Source organism: Rhea pennata, chromosome 1 (assembly GCF_028389875.1).
Source record: "Rhea pennata isolate bPtePen1 chromosome 1, bPtePen1.pri, whole genome shotgun sequence".
Taxonomy (NCBI): domain Eukaryota; kingdom Metazoa; phylum Chordata; class Aves; order Rheiformes; family Rheidae; genus Rhea; species Rhea pennata.
Window position 1 is genome coordinate 36,664,841 of NC_084663.1, and position 17,538 is coordinate 36,682,378.

The window sequence follows — 17,538 nt, forward strand, 5'->3', positions numbered from 1 at the left end:
AATCATGCAGTTTGACTAGGTCATATAAAATTTTACCTCAGCAATGAGAAATAATAGGATATTGCCCAGTGCATGTATTTCTGGCAGAAAACTTGTTAACTGTTTGTGTGCAGTATTAGGAACTCAGTAACTCCCATTGCATTAAACGCATATTCAAAGTCAGTCAACAACCAAAAACCAAAAGCAAGAAACCAGAAGAACAGCAAGCCTTTTACATGCTGCAAACTATCCATTTGATGTATATAAAAGAAAATCATGAAGAACTGCACATGTATAATGTCTGCTTCACCGCTCCAGCAGTAGGAGAGCAATGACGCACAACGATGCTCTACCAGGAGCTTTCCCAAGCTTACTTCATGCCTGTTGCATGAAAATCCCACTGTGTCTTTTCACTCACCAAGATGACACTAAACAAGATCCACCCCCCACCTCCTAGTTCTCAGCCTACACGCTGCAAGCATCCTTCTGATTTTGGTTAAGACAGGCTCTCCTGCAAAGTGCTGTGCTGTCTCCATGCATGGCCTGCACCCTTCATTATGCTATACCACACTATAGCAAGTGCCAGGTGTTTTTATACTGCAAGCACCTTTCTCCAAGCTGAGAAAAATCCAGCCTTTGCTTACTAGTAAGACTGTTTGATTAGAGATAGTTTAGTTCCTTCATATCTTTTTAAAACACTTACAAGGTAAACAGTTTTCAAATTCCATTCCTGTTTTCAAAGTCAAGACTGTCTTGCCATTCCTCCAGACTAAGCTATTTCTTGAACAATTCTTTATGACTAATACATTTGCTATTCACACACCTTCTGTGCTATCAGGTTACAAGGCTTTAACAATTCTCAACTCTCTACTGTAGCCAAATGCATGTTTAATTTCTGTAGTCCTTTCCAAATGGTAATCCTGCGGTGTTAGGGAAGGCTGTCTAGAACCTCACACTTCTTTCACGCTTCCAGTGGGATGAGTGTGAAAATTCAGGGAATCAGACTTATTTCATGCAACTGTATTTCCATTTGGTTATGCTACATCACTGCCTTCATTTGAAATTTCAACTTATTTCAAGAATTTCAAGTAGCTTCAGTTGTTCCATTTTTCCTAATATCTTAGCTTCTAACAGCATGTGTAACAGGCAAGAGCTGAGAGGGATGAGACTTTCTGTTGAGTTTCAATTCCTGTCCTGCGTAAGGGGTAATACAGGCCAAGAGCCCTGCCACCCAGAAAGAAACTTAACCCAGAAGTTACTCTTGAGCTCCGTTCATCTAGACCGAATTCTGCATTTAACCATTCACAAAACTTTTTCATCAATGCAAATCCTAATCCTGGCAGCTGGGCTTGCAATTAAGCCAGGATTTTTCCAACAAAACAGGGAACCTCAACAGAAGACTGACATAGAACAAAAAAGGACAGCTATTTGCATCATATTTCTCCTATTTTTTGTTTCAGGAATGTGGGATAAAATATTAAGTAAGAACTAAAAGATACAGAATAAAACGTTACATAATATCCATGACAAGAAATAATTCTTCTTCTTCTTTGTATGGTACCTTCCTCAATTCTTAGCTTGGGACAAGCTCTTATTTTAGAATTTCATAAAACAAATACACTCACTCTCACACAAAAAAGTTGCTTTATAAAGTACTTAACTAGGGACTCTAAAACAGAGAGATTGTTTACTCCCATACCACCACCTTTAGATAAGCTTCTATTTAAGCAGCAATTTTCTTGTAATATAGGATTATCTACACAACATTTTTTGGTACAGTTTGCGCTGTCATTTTCAATTTCTATTGCAGTCTTCATGGAAGAATCTTCCTCCGTATTTTGCACCTAGTCTGGATCAATTACCATTCAAAACAAAAAGACACCTTTAAAAATTTTCACAGCAGCTCAGCTTGATATTCCACTAATTCTACCCTGCTTTCTGCTGCAACAACTAGTCCAGATATTCCAGGTGAAGTATGAGAAACACCAGGTTAATTCTGGAATGAACTCAACCATAACAGAGCATTTTCCTTAAAACCCAGTAATCATCTGCATGCAGCCTTTCATTTTCTGTGTTTGGGGTTTCTATTCCCATTAAGATTTTCCCCTTCAAAAAAGAAACAAAAACAAAACAAAAAAAAATTGCCTGCCTTCAGTGTGCTGTCTCTTGGTTTTATAGGTTTGACTTTCGTTACCTCTCTTCCACCTCCTCTGTATTTCCAAGTTCTTAACCTTTTCCCATACTCCTTACTCCTCCTTTTTTGCTTTGCCCACAATTAAACACAGTGTTTTCAGTAGTTTACACGCAGATTCCACAGAAACAATCCATTTTCACCATTGCACCTACTTCCCTGGTATTTAACATCATCTTTGTTTCTTTGGCTTTTTACCTACACACTAAGTAACCATTTCAGCAAGCTCTCCAGAAGGATGCTAGAGGGGTCACAGTAATTTCAAAAAGCACACCTCTGTAACAGTAGATCAAATTATCCCTTCCGATCAACACTACATTTTGCCAAGATTGAATCCATCCAGCTGCCCATCTACGTGGTCTTCTCCAGTTTAGGGAATCCAATGTAGTTTCAAAGTAAGGAGAGGAACAAAACTTCACCTTCAACTATCTGACAGGGTGTTTTTTTTAGACACTAATTTCTTTGACATCGTAAAGAAGTTTGCTAGCCCTAGAGAAAGCTTGGAGGGAACAGAGTAGTAACATCACATGTTAAATTACACACTTATTGTGACTGAGATTAAATGCAAGTGATTATTTTTATTCGTAAACATGGCTGCCTCACATTACTTCTCAAAATATCAGTTTGACTATGTCTGTATGTTTGTGCAGCATATTGTTGTTAAAAATTTTTTTCTTCCACCCCTCGTGCCTTTTCCAAGCATTTGAACTGCTGTTACCTGATTGACATCACAGGTCAATTAAACACAGAAGACATAGTTAATACTCTCTTATTACTCACACAACAGATTTGCTCCCATCATGCAGTCCTTTCAGGGAGCCAAACCAAAACATTGTGCTACAACTTGGACCATGTGGTCTTTCCCCCAGTGCCTCGGTTTTCCTTTCTTTCAGAGAGACTTGGAGCTCTGTATCAGGTCCTTGTCCCACCACAGCCGTACTGGCCCAGAGCCTGGAAAGGCCCAGGAGTGGAGGAAACGTGATGGGAGGACAAGCAGAAGCCTCAGTTCACACTGCTTCTTTAAACTGTACTATTCTAAATTCTTCTCTAAATCATCACATTTCCATTTGCTGTCTAAGTAAAAAAGCAGCAAGTTCAACCTACAGAATTCACTCCTATCCAGGATCACCACCTCCAGAGACCTCAAGTAACATCCACCTTCCAGCGTGCTTATTGCCAATTTGTCCAATGCTGATGAACAAAGCATTTTTCAGCCTGGTTCCACATCTATTTCCTTTCCCATATCTCACCCTCCATTTCCACTAGAAACAGAAAATAAATCTCCAAAGCCACTGCACTGGGAATTGCAGTGCTCCCAAACTCTACCAGTCCCAGCACCAAGCTGCCTCTGTGATGGCTCCATCTCTGCTTTCTCCGCTTGGGAAGTGGGAAATGAGGGCAACTCTTCCTCCTCCGACCACGCAAGGGTTGCAGGCAATACTGAACCTTTGAACAAAACTAATTCAATATTATCAAAGGAAGACACTAAAAGACCTTCTCTCAGGTTGCACTTGGCATTTCACACAACAAAAAGAGCTTTGTTTCCAAAGCAATACTTAATGTATCTTGTTGCATTAATTCTTTGCACTGAGGTTGCTTGTACAAAGGAACAGACTGAGAAATTTCTTACTCTTTTCATTAAGAATCTTACCTGTCTCTCTCCACTGGGTCAGTGGTACTTCTAACGCTTCATACTAACTTTTCAACAAAAGTTATTGTATTTGTTTTGTTAACATTGAAAGGAACAACTTGTGCCTCAATGGGGAAAAACTTCCCAGATCATGCACTTCTCTTTTTGGTAGAGACAGTTCTGCTAATGGAAAGCTTTTCTCTGGTCTGTATTAAATACACTAGTTTCTTTAGCAGTAGTAATATATTAGCAAATAACATGATCCTAATGTTAAAGCTGTGGGCCTACAATGCTCCAAAGAGCAATCTGCAGCGTATGTATAAGTTGTTTCTTGCCTGTATTTAGACATATACATGGATATCTGAAAGGACTGTGCTGGTTTTGTGCTTCCACTAACATCCTCTTGGTTTCAAATTTCTGAATTATGCTGAACAACAAAGCCTAGAAACTAACTGCCAGCTACATGCATTTATTTCTTTCTTGCTACCAATGTTTTTTTTTTTCAAGGACAATCAGCTGAGCAGCAAACTAACATGCCAGCCCCTCCATAAAAGCACTTGGAGTGTTTCACAAAACTAGCTTATGAATTAGGAATCAGACACTTTTCTAAAACCAAGTGAGAATGGGATTACAGTTAATCACATTAGCTTCTAACTTTTTTCCTCTAAAAGAAGGATTAAAGCTAGAGATATGGAACTTCCTACATTCTCCATGCCAGTTTCATTCTTCCAGACTTCATTTGATTAACAGCTAATAGAATTACGATTCATAGACCTGGGATTTTAGAGGATTACTCTAGAGAGGTTGCTGAAGGAACTTGTTAGGCTGTAATTCCAGGCTTTGTGCAATTGGAAAGGGATGCAGGGACCTTAAAATGACATTGAAAAGCAAGCTGGAGGGAATCCCAGCTTGAAAAAGTTGTCAGCTACATTTTGCAAAGACTAGCGAGATACTGATCTCAATTAAAGTTTATTGAGAAGAATGAAGACAAGAACTGAATGTGTGGGATTGGAGGTGCAATAGCGTGACATGTGAAAAGGCAAGGGAGAGAGGAAGAATCCCTTAAGTCAGTTTTACGTACCATTTTATAAACTTTTAAAAGACCAGTAAAGTTGCAGTGTTGCTAAAAGTAGTCATCAATTCTGATTACAGTAGTTTAAAGGACACACGACGGATTTAAATTCCCACCTTCAAACAGCACTCGAAGATTGAGGGAGGAGGGGTTCACTGTATAGCACTTAAAACTTCTAATGGAAAAATATTATAATTTTGAACAAAAATCAAATGATAGAAGTCCTTGGAAAGAAGTAAAAAAGGCAGTTTTTAATTTCCTTTTCCAATAAAGACACATACAAATAACAGCAACAAAGAAAAACAAAAATTAGTTTAAACCAGGTTTCAGATCAAATTTCAACTCAAAAAAACTCAGTATTCACAAATGAAACAAAGACCCTTAACACAGATTTGGAAGAAAAAACACTTTCTCCAAAATGCTGTTTTAAAACCACTTATAACCAGTAATTTAAGGAACCTAGTTTTACTGCACAGGCTCCTGCAAAGGATCACTTACTGCTGAACAAATAAACAAAAAAAACTCTAAGAATCGCATTCAGACAGCCAAAGCGCTTGCACAGAAATGGAACCAGTGGAATTAATGGGAGATGGGGGGGAGAGGGCAGAAACCCCACGTTGTGCCCAGAAACCAAGGGAGGCGCCAGCCCCGCGCGGGGCACGTCTCCTCGCCGCCGCCGCTCGGCAGAACCCCTGCGCGCAGTCAGCAAGGGAAGGACACGGTGGCTGTTATCCAGTGGCTCTCAGCTTCAAAACACATCATCAGAAGCCACTCAGAGACAAATTTCTGCTCTCAGATATGACAGATCTGAACTGATTTCAGAAGCGTCCTACCCGATTAGCTAATAGGGAAGGTGTACTTCCCACTGTTAAAATTCACAGCTTCTTCTCATTTTCTCCTCCTCATAAACTGGCAGCATGGATTATGACCCAAAAAGAAAACAAATTCCATAACCCAGGAAAAAAAAGACAATTTCCTTCAATAACAGGAGGGTGCAAAGCAGGAAAAAGAAAAAGAAAAAAAAAAAAAGCAGCAGCACTTTGAACAATTCATTTTTCTGACACTGACCTCTCTTCCACTCAAACTGCGTCTTCCAAAAGCCAACAAAAGCAGCTGAGATCAAAGCAGTAACATCTTCGGTATTTTTTAGACCTTTACTTAGCATTCTAAGTTCTGTCTCTTTAAACACCACATCTCGGACAAAAGGACCAAATCCTTGCCTCGGCAGCTGCCACGGAAAGGCTACAGTTTCAGCCCGGCAAATGGGTATCAAGTTCTGTAAAGGCTGAAGCTGCCACTCTGGAAAGCAGCGCTCACAGTGCAATGTCTGTTCAACAACCGTTGTATCTGAAGAAAAGAGATCCCTGAAGGGTATCTTGCAGGGTAACTTCCCTTTTCTTCTTTCTTTTCCTTTTGGCAGGTGTGGGGGGCAACACTCCTCCACAAAATGGACCAGTGTCCAAATCATAAGAGCTGGAGGGCTGTTGCCAGACCACTTCTGATGCGAGACTATCAAGGGTTGTTATTTGTGTTTGATAGCTATTTTACAATACTAAAATTGTGCATAAAAACTTGTACTCTGCATCAGCTATTTCTAAGAAGGTCTCTAGCACATGCTTGAAGATAGATAAATAATGCTTGGCCTGAATGAATCAATGCTGGCCTAAAAGAAAACAGAAAAGATCTGCTGTGGAGTTTGGCTGGAGCTTTGGATTTCTTTCATCTCCCTGCAGGGAAGAAGCTTGGAGAGTAGAAATTGTCTTAAAAGTTTATAAAAGACAGAGAGACAAATTAGGGAAATTCAGACGGACTTACAGGAGGAGCAGAGGTGAACAGACTCTCTTCTGCGTTGGTACCTTTAAGCAGATGGGCAGGTAAGTAGACAAGACTGCCTAAAGATAGTCTGCCATGGGACCAGGCGATTTAAAAGGAGAATTTTATTGGAAAGACTTTTGAAGCAGAGCTATAACTACAAAAGGATCCCTCGACAACCTGCTAGCCCTCTAATTCCAGTCCAAGGACACTCTACAACAGGATTTCTGAACCTGTGATATGCACGACGAGAGCATGACGCATAAAACCACTGCAAACATACTAACAGCACTTGTTCCGCTTCTACTCTAAACTGCACATGTGCCAAACCAAAAGGAGAGGGAATTGTTCATGGTACAAAGTAAGAAGAGTGCAAGATGCAAATAAAGCTCAGTTTGTTTTTTCTTTCTCTTATTCTACCTGAAAAACATCAATGGAAAACATATACAAGATGGTCCACGGCTTCCCCCTCTTCCTTTCACCCTCTAGCCCTTTCTCCCCATAAAGCTAGGCTAATCTGACTGCTTCAAGCAATTATCTCAACTGGTGTCATCAAAACTACAAGCAACACTGAAGACAGCTCTGATTGCAAAGGAATCTGAACAGCACCAAAAACAGTAAATCAGGATTGTTCATTTTACGGAAGCACTTCCAAAAAAAAACATAAAAGAAAGGGAGACTGAAAACAGCTTTTCGTCTTTCAGCCCGAGCATCATCAGGACCTGGGGCCTGCTTTCACTAGAAGAAAACTCACGGAGCTCACAGAACCTGACAACGTCCCTCACCCAGAAGAGAAGGTGCCCACCGGAATTAAAGCCAAACTGATGCTATCACAGGTGAATGAGATGGACTAACTGATCTCTGCAAATCCATGGAGAAAGAGGCCTAAGCGAGGCTGCTCTGTCTCCTTCTGGAGGATCAGACTCATTCAACTCCTACCTGCCCTGGAGATGGTAACCATCTGGGAGGAGTACTACTTATCAGGACTGGGGCCACACAGGATTCAGGTGTTAGTGCAACCCCCGGATTAACAGAAAGAAAAAAAAAGAAATTAAGCAAAGCAGAACACAGATGATAATCACTCAAGTGAGCTGCACTGACAGCTTACCATTATAAGGTCTTTTTTTTTTTTTTTTTTCCTGGTAATATCTTCTCAGATCTGTAGAGCCAGAGGGTCTCCTAGGATACAGCATTTACCATATTCCCACACTTGAGCAATCCTGGATTTCCCAACTAGACTCTCTCCCTGTTAAGCCTTACTATGTTGAATGCAGGTTCAAAATGAGGAATGAAGTTCTTAGAGATCCACAATTCCTGCCCTGTATCAGACCAGAAGAGCAGCTGCCACAGCAACATTGAAACCTCTTCTTATTTGATAGCAATTAAAAAAAAAAAAAAAAAAAAACGTGAATGCAGAGTAATGTACTGGGTCCGTATTTTGGTTTTCTCAACTATGGATTATCAAGGTATAGCCTGCTGCTCAGAGTCTGCCTCCCACCACAGTATTTACCAATGTCTCAGTTTGGGATCATTTTTCTCCATCCCTTCATTAGATTTCAGGAATTAAACTATGCTTTGATCAAGAACCAGGAATGTCAAGCAGACCAGCTTTACCCAGCATTGCTTCCCCCTGAAGAAAGAGCAGGTGCAGTACTGCACCTTAGGCATGGACTGGCAATCGTCTCTGCCTCCCATCCATGTGATTAGCCAGGACCTCTGAGTTTCTGTCCCTCAGGCAGGTAGATGCACATCTCCCCAGAGAGCATCACCACCAGCCCTGGCCCCTCTCCCTGCTCCAGCTCCTCTTCACGTACATGCCCGAGTCTCGCCCCTCTCCTTGCTGCAGGTCCGAGCAGACACACACAAGCCATTGCCCCACGTGCTGGGGAGACTGGTCCAAGGCAGCGAGGGCAGCATTAGCACAGGCGCCATCTGACCAACAGCTCACACAACAGCACCGTTTTAGTGCCATGCCACGTATAACGACATATGGAGTCGGCAGCGTACACCGGACAGCAGCCCACTACTGGCTTCGCAGCGGGGTGGGAGCTGGACCCAAGGGGCTGTAAGTTGAATGAGCTGCTGAGACTGAGGACAGCTGAAAGAGGCACGGCCGCCTCCTCCACGAGCCTGGAGCTCTTCGAACACCATGCAATAAAACCCTCGCTCCTCGCATTGGATTTGGGGGGCCCCGGACACAAGCTGGGATTTCTCTCACCAGCTCTGCCAACAGTTTGATATTTTGTGTGCTTGAAACCATGATCCCTTCTGCTGTACCTAATGCACAAGCAGGAAGACTATTTTGGATAATACCATGAATTCTACCTAGCCATTCCTTCATAAACATAAATGGCTACATGGGAACCAAGTCTTATAAGTAACCTCCTCCCTCCTTCTGTTTAATGGGGGAGAAAAAATCCTTAGACAGTTAAAAGATGACAAAACGTACAGTTAATGCTGAGCTGATGCTGCCTGGTAGTACACCTTTTGCATTTCTGAACACAGTGTTCAATTAAAAAAAAAATCTAAAAGTGAGGGAATAAAGAGCCAGCATGCATGTAATGGGAAGCTTTATTTTCCCTTATGTAAACAGTGTCCAAGCATACATGCAGCAAATGTTCCTCTCTCATTATTGTAGCACAGCGGAGAGAAGTTAGTTATCTGCACTCTGCCCAGATCTACCAAGACATCTCCCTCCTCTTCCTCAGGAAGCTTCCCTACTCCCTGAGCCTTAATCACGATGCAGGTCAACACAGAACTGACTTACCTATCTATCCTTAAGCCTACAAACCATATTTCCTCCTCCTGTGATATATGGGTCCCATCACAGGAACGATTTGTGCAACGCAGCACAGCTTCCTTTCAAGGTCAAAGGGAACATGTTAAATTTCATCACATTTACAGAATCAAAGAGGTTCACCTTAGGGGGCACAGCCCTGTCAGGTTACTTTATAGCACGATGATAATTCTGCCAAGCTCTTGCTGCTTTTACCTTCCTCAAGCCATGCAGCTACGTCTAACCCAAACGAACAAAGCCGGAGAATTTGCAGGTGACATCTGCCGACCCCAGCCAGCACCAAGCTAGAAGGGGACCAAGCCACAGCTGTCTGTGGGGACACGGTTTCTCTCCAGCTTCAGAAGCCTGGTCTGTGCTCAAGCCAGCTTCTCGGAAACACGTGAGACAACAGCAGTCGGAAGCCTTTGGACACTAACCATGCAACAAGGCAGCTTAGACGGATGAATTTCACATTTACATCTTTGGGAATCATATGCATGCAATTTAGACAACATTAAGAATACCAGAGCACATTTTTTTTTCTCTGAGAAATCACAGGCCACATAGCAAAAGCCAAAGACACCGAGACAGGAAAAATACTGTGGTTCAAGCTTTAAACTCGGGACTCGTTTTCAATGTTTTCAATGTTCATGCCAATCACCTTGCAAAAACTTATCCTCACTGCCTCAGTTTCTTCATCTGAAGGACTGAAGCATTTATACATGTACATTTTTCTCCAAAGTTATTTTGAAAATATTATTTGCAAAAACACCTGGCAGATTAGAGGCATTACGTAAACATTAAGTGTTATAGTCCACACACATACCTTGGCTTTATACGAGGAAGGGAATTTCTGAAGCTTTTACAACCATCATGAGGTTTCTGTAGCCTGTCTTATATGGCTCAAACTTAAACAATTGTTTGGTAATGCATATTAGAGTTAATATTACATTGCACACAGAAGAATAATTAATTCACAGAAAGAGTGTTTAAGGTTCTAGAGAAATATATATGGGATCTGAATTTTAAGTTCATTTATCAGGTCCTACTCAATTATGTGTTCTGAAGCACAGAAAGAATTAAGGAATGTAAATTCACCTAGACACAAGGAGAGATGTAACTAAATTTTAAAAGGGAAAATAATCCATTATGCTCCACAACGTCTGTGTACTCAACTTGAGAAGGAAAACAAATAGAAGATTAAAAAAAAAGTGTTCCTTTTTTTCAAGGCGAATTTCCTCCCGAAATTTGCACCAAACAGAACACATGCAAGAATTCTGTTTACAGATGGGGTATGAGTCATGCTCCCAGCTGACAATTAGAAGGACTAGCTCCCAGAAATGAGAATATAACTTTCAATTCACATGAGCATGACTGCTGCATTATCTCCTGTTAATATAAGGCATCGAGGACTAGAATTAGAGATCAGTGTTTGAAAGCCCTCAACCATTCCCTGGTACCAACACATTGCCCAACTTCAGACAAGTAATTTCTGTGCTTCTGTTTACCCCATATCATAGATGGGGTAAGCTCTCACCTACATCAGATGGTTACTACAATGCTTAACATATTTGTACAAATAGTTCAGTCGGCAAAGACAGACTGTGAAAGGTGAGCCAGGTGGAAAACACACTCCTTTGTTATCTTAACTCCCCAAATCGACAAATTTCAGGTTGATAGTGTCAACCTGAATTTTATGATGCTCAAAAAAGCATGGAAGTGATTTTAATAAAAATCTGTAGTCATCATGCTCGCATACATGTGTTTCCTGTAAGCTAGTAAGTAAATAAGACAACATGAGAAAATATGATGCAACATCAGCAGCAGCCGAGGTGGGAGGGAAGGTAAGTTCTCCTCTTTCCATTTTGAATTAAAGTTACTGCTGTAGCAACATGCCATTATAACAACACTGTAGAAGGTCACAGTCATAATGCTTCACCTACAGCTCTGCATCCAGTATGGGAACCACACCACAGAGAAAATGTAATCGCTACTGCAGGCCTGCAGAGCAGAGAAACCACAGCACTGCATGACTTCTGAAATGCAACGTTACGGAAACTGAGCCTGCACCCTGCATCTCATCAAAATAAAGGCACTGCAGGGAGAACAAATTAACTTTATAGAAGTCAAGAAACATGCATACCACAGAAGTCCTATTTGTGACTATTAGAATTTGAAATGGCAGAGATATTTAGATGTCCTTTAGAAATAAAATGTCTAAACAAAAAAAAAAATGGAAAAGCAAAGCTAGCTTCAGCATAAGGTCGCGGAAAACATACGACTGAGAATGTTTCCACATTTCCCTTGAGTGTGCTTAATAGCACTTTCTGATATTCTTCAAAGAGATCACAGGAAGGTAAGAATAGAAAAAAGTGGAAAAAATGCAATATAGAAAGGGCTGGCTACGATCCTATCCCCAGGATTCATATCATTTAGAAAAGCAATTGCAGCACTGCATTTTGGACTAGCAGAAATGCATCACCTCATTCAAAATAGATTGAAAAGAACTAGAGTTTTGTTTTTCTATCATAAAACGTTATTCAGTTGCAGTTTCTCTGCAACTCCATGAGCAGAAGCAGCAGGCCAGTTCTTTGTCATCTGCAAATTTAGTTAAAAAAAAAAAAAAAAAAAAAAAAAAGTCCAAAGAAGTCATGTAGGACGTGGCCCTCACACAGACAAGAGCAGAAGGTTCCCTTCCACCCTGTTCATTCTCCACCTTGAAGGTGGGAATCAGATAAATACAGGAAATGAGCATAGGGTGAAAAATGGTTTTATGTCCAGCATTCAGACACAGGGGAACAACATCCAAATTATTTAATGTTAAACACTACTGTTATCCTACTTCACTTGCACGTCTAATGCAGGTCTAATGAAGTTCTACAGGGAAGAGCTTGTAGCATACAGAAAACGGCACAAAACTGGACTATGGATGGAATTTTTCTCTTGGAAACAGGGCAATTCCAGCACGAGCTCAAGGCTCCAAGAACAAGGCAGCCTGGGGAGTGTGGCCGCCCCCCGGGAAAAGGGGGGCAACGGGTAAAGAAAGTGTCAGGAAGAATTATTTTCGCCTCTCGTTCCTCAAATAAATCACTTAACTTTGCAGAGAGCAGCAAATCTCCTTACATCTTTGGATTTAAGACAGACTTAAAGGAATAATTGTTAACAGACTACCCCCTTCTCTGGGCCATTCTTGATGCCTGTCAACCGTATTCAGTGAAGCCATGTTAAGTATACCCTTGCTATGGAAGAAAATGGTTATTTCTAAACAAAATGAGATCTTTAAGCATAATTAAAAAGCTTACTGGATTTGGGAAACAATTTTTATTTTCCTTCTAGAGAGTTTGATGACCAATAGAAAAGCATCTGTGGAATAAAAATATTTGAAATACTTAATTGCCTTTTGCCATCCTGGAAAGAGGTAAACTAGAATTCAAGGTCTCAAGTCTTCTATGCAAGTCAGAGATAGTGTGAGATAGTTGTTTTAAAAGACAATTTTGAGTCTGCTCACTAAGGAAAACTGAGCCCTGACTAAAGTTTCAGGAAGCAGCGATGTTTTATCCCAGCATCAAGAATATTTTTGAGGATTTCATTTGCTTGCCTACATGCTTTGCATAATGATCACAGTATTAAAAGATGGAAAGCTAATAATAAAAATTAAAGGCTAATTTACATTTCACTGCGTACTACCACAGAGATAATTTATTTTTAAAATTAGCTACTTAAAATATGACATGAATGAGCAATACTGCAAAAATACCTATTCCAAAAAAGATTTGGTAGGAGACAGGCAAGAAAAAAGAAGAGGGAAAAAGAAGCACCAGTGCTTGCTTAAGGGCAACAAGTCCAATAAACAGGCATACGTGGAGAGGAAATAAATAACAGGCTGGGCTTCTTCATCGCTGCTTAAGAGAGTGAAAAAATGTATTCTCGGGAGTGGAAGGAACTAGAGGAACCTCCTTTATCTTCACATCTGAGAAAACGATGCGTTTTGAGGACTCAGACTGCTTTAATCTAGCACAGGAACCAGCTGTAATCCCCAAATGCCTTCTCAAGCTCAGATGAAACACTGACAAGACCATGTCAAGGAGTTCCAATATCATCAGTAAATTGACGCGTTTTTATAACTAAATAACATCAACACTACAACCACCTTCCTAAATCAAGGCCTCCAGGTGATCTCTCCTCTGAGCCTGAACTTCCTCCCAAAGACAGAGGAATAAATCTAGTGCTGGGAGCGCAGCATAAACTGACTGAACCCCAGCATGTGGATGGCCTGCAACACCAGTAAAAACCTAGTAAAGAAAGCACACCTTCTCCCTTCACTTCTCCTGGGCCAAATCTTGACCATTTAAGTCTACAACAAACCTCCCGTTGACTTCAAGAAGCAAAAATCTTGGTGAGCGGTATGAGCGCATCTGCCCTCCTTGCTCACAACTAGGTCTGCAATTCGGCGTCTCCACCGCCCACACAGAGATCCTACAGACACCAAAACCCTGCAACGACTCTTGGCGTTTTGCTACAACGTGGAAATGTAGAAAATCCAGTTGCTCAGGGAAGCTGGACCTTGCAGCACTGAGAGTAAGAAAAGCATTTTCTGATTTTATCCTACGAAGCAAACTGGTAAAACGAGAGCTAAATTGCTGCCTTTTGCATTATGCCACAAGCTACTCATGAGGACAGCACATTCCCCTCTAACATTCTTGTAAGGGCTCATTTATATCGTAGCAAAAGGCAAATACTGCTCTGAGAGCTTCCTTTGCACAGACACTAATATAATGCTATACAATAGGATAAAAGATTTCATTCCTCTGTCAAAGCAAACACACACATGCATATAGATAGGTAGATATACATATAGCAGTAATCCTTCCTTCCTGGCATTTTCCATCTTTTTTCTCTCCATATAATTCAAGTGCATTCCAAAAGGAAAAGAGATATTTTAAATAAATAACTCCAAGCAAGTATTGCAATTATTTTCAGACAACCTAGCAACAGCTCAGTAGGGGGTGGAGGGAAGGAGAATCAAATTCACTAAAACCTAAGTTTGGCCTTATTCTTTTTTCATTAATGTCTTTTGCCTCTGCTTTACCTCTGAAGCACAGTGCAATTTTGCTAGTACTGTTTTCTTCTCAGTTTCTTTATAGCAAGTATTTTGACATCCTCTAGTTAAGCATCACTCTTGAGAGTTCAAATAGATATTTCTGGGAAAATCTGGGCAGCTCTTTCCCTAGCTCCCTAGCTCTACTCTTTCTTTACCTGGGCAGTACCTTTCACTGAGCTCTTTCTGTCGGCACCAGAGTCAGATACCGGAACCAGTGCTCCAGCAGAACAGGATGAGACAAAAAAAAAAAAAAAAAAAAAAAAAAAACAGAGCTAAAGCAAAAGGCCAATCTCTTTTCGCACAAGTGAAAACAGGGTCTGAGAAAACTTAGAGGCATAAAAAAAATTCACTGTTCAACTGAGCTGGCCCAAAAGAGTAACTGTATACGAAAATTATTCTAGCTATTCTCTTTTTTTGAAGATCCACCACCTCAGTCTTTTCCTTTATCTCCAAACACTGCTTCATAGTAGATTATCCCTCCTATCTTGGCCTTCACTCTCCAGCATCACACATTTTTCTCTCGTAACAGTTTCATACAGCCTTTCCGGGCAGCACTGGACGTGTATATCTGGGAGCCAGAGAACCCCTCTCTTACTGTGCCACCAGCCTGCAATCACAGCTACTTCCTATGAGTCACAGCACCTCATGCAAACTAAAAGTAGCAGCTTAACTGCTTTGGTAAAGAACTATTTTTTAAAGGGGCTTCTTTTTAGCTACAGAACAATTACAGCGTACTTTTAAACATTTAAACTTATAGGTCCTGGGGAATCCGCTCAGTAGCGTATTCAATTCTTTAATAACCAAAGGAGAACAATCCAATTTAAAATTCTTTAAATCACCCTTTTCATTTCAGCGTCCCCAATGATGTAATAACGCATATGAGCCTTTTAAATAAAGCTAGCAACTGCTCATTAACAACACAAAGTCTTCACTGTAGTTCTTACAGCAGCTTTACTGGGAATTCATGTATGCCCAAAGAGACATTGCGTTGCGTTCTACAGCAAAACAGCTCCTAGCTTACAAGAGCTTGTTTTGGATAGCTTCTTCATCCATGAGTTGGTAGCACCCTGGATGGCTAAATATTTCCAAGAATTGAAACCTAGAGACAGCAGCAGAGAGAAACGAAGGGCTCAGTCCTGCCCCCAGGATTGCCAAAGGAAGCAATGCATTTACTGATCTGCATTTACTGCATTAACTGGTTGAGCCCAAGGACATGCACTGCCGGCACAGCTGCTTCCACTGCCGGGGTGGGGGGAGGGAGAAGGAGCTGCATCCGAACGAGCACCCTTCTTTGCACACTGCACCTGGAGCACCCCATCGGCAACCGTTTCTTCTGGCTATGGTCAAGAACAGAGCTGGGTCCTGACCGGGCACCTTCCAAAGTAACCAGCGCGGCATCGGTCAGGGCAAAAACCAGCAGCAAAGAAGCCAGTTTTTGGCTTGGCCATTCAATTCTTCTGTTAGTTTAGTGCTCACGGTCATGTCTCCCCCAAACTTTAAAGTGCAAAAGGAAGAAGCCACCAGCCACCATAAATGACTTTTAAGGCTGTCAGGTCCAGATGCTCCCTCCCCTCCCCCTGAAAAAAAAAAAAAAACCCAACTTCTGGGTAGTACGAAGCAATTACACATACGCAAACCAAACCGCGTTTTTCCATCAACAGACCTTCTCGCTCACGAGTCCAGAGCGAGAAGAGCCGCTCAGCTGATTTACGCCGCAGCCGCAACCCCAGAGCTAGGGGGTCGGGATGAAGGGCTCGAGGAGCCGGGCTCCATCCCGCGCGACGTCCCCCGCGACGCCCAGCCGCGAGCCGCGACGGCGGCGGGGCCGCGCGCGGCAGCGGGGACACGCGCGGCGGCTGCTCGCGGCAGCCCGCGCCGCGGCGCCCCCGGGGGCGGCGGCCCGACGGGCGCCTCCGCGGCCACGCGCGGAGGCGGCTGTCCCGGGTGGGGGCCTGTACTCACTCCGCGTAGCCCGTGGTCCAGGGCAGGCGCCGCGTCTCCTTGCTGAGGATGAGGATGGGGCGGGCGATGTGGTCGGCCGAGCACTCGACCTCGTCGGCCGACAGCCCCAGGAACTCGGGCCGCCCGTAGGGGAAGCGGAGCGGCAGGTCCGAGCCGCTGCCGTGATCCGCGCCCGAGCTGCCAGCCATGATGCCGCCCATGAAATTGGCCACGGCGGACTTCACCCGCGTGAGCATATTACCCCGCGGCGGCGGCGGCGGCGGCGGCGGGGCCCCCCGGGCAGCAGGCAGCGCGGGCAGCGGGGCGCCCCGGCGGGCAGCCCCCGCCGCGCTTCCGCAGGGAGGGGGGGCTCAAGGGCGGCGGCGGCCGCCGGCGCGGGGCCGCGGGCTCATTGCGGCGGCGGCGGCAGGTTTCCCCTCCCCGCGCGGCGCCCGCTGGACTCAGCCCGCGGCGGCGGCGGCGGCGGCGGCTGCTGAGTCATGTGACAGCGGGGCTGGATGTGCCCGGCGCTTCCTGCTCCTCCCGCGGCACCGGCGCGGCGGCGGGCGCGCGCCTGGCACCGGCGGGGCGGGGCGAGGCGAGGCGCCGGCAGGTGCGCGGGGGCCGCGCCGCGCCGCGCCGCGGAGCGCGCGCGCGGGAGGGCGCAGCTCGCCGAGGCGGGGCGCGTCCTGCAGCCGGCCGCGGGCACCGTCCCGCCCGGGACCTTCGGCGGCCGCCGCGGAGCTCGGGCAGGCCCGAGCACCTCCGCGCTTGCAGACGCAGATGTTTCAAGCCCTGCTCCCCTCCAGCAGCCGTGTCGTACTGACCGTGCCGTGCTTCTGCTTGAAAAACTTAGCGAGCCTGCTGGGCCGGTGTGTCTGCAGGTAGTAGTCACCCGAGCGCTTGAAAGGTTGTAGTTTGGGTTTGCAGAGCGTCGGGGAAACGAGTGAGGGGAAGCCAGCATTTAGGAAGCATCTCCTCTCTGGCAATATGTGCCCCGTTACGTCGCACATAACGGGGGTAAGTCCTCAGAAGG

At 43.8% G+C, this 17,538-nt stretch overlaps 1 protein-coding gene across 1 annotated transcript in view; it reads right to left on the bottom strand.

Annotated features, from left to right (window-relative positions):
- The window catches only part of PPM1H (protein phosphatase, Mg2+/Mn2+ dependent 1H), a 130,116-nt gene extending 113,357 nt beyond the window's left edge, over positions 1–16,759 (bottom strand). The window contains exon 1 of the mRNA XM_062567590.1: positions 16,524–16,759. Coding sequence (XP_062423574.1) covers positions 16,524–16,759 — 236 coding nt within the window. The remainder of the gene's footprint in view (positions 1–16,523) is intronic.
- Positions 16,760–17,538: the final 779 nt, after the last annotated feature.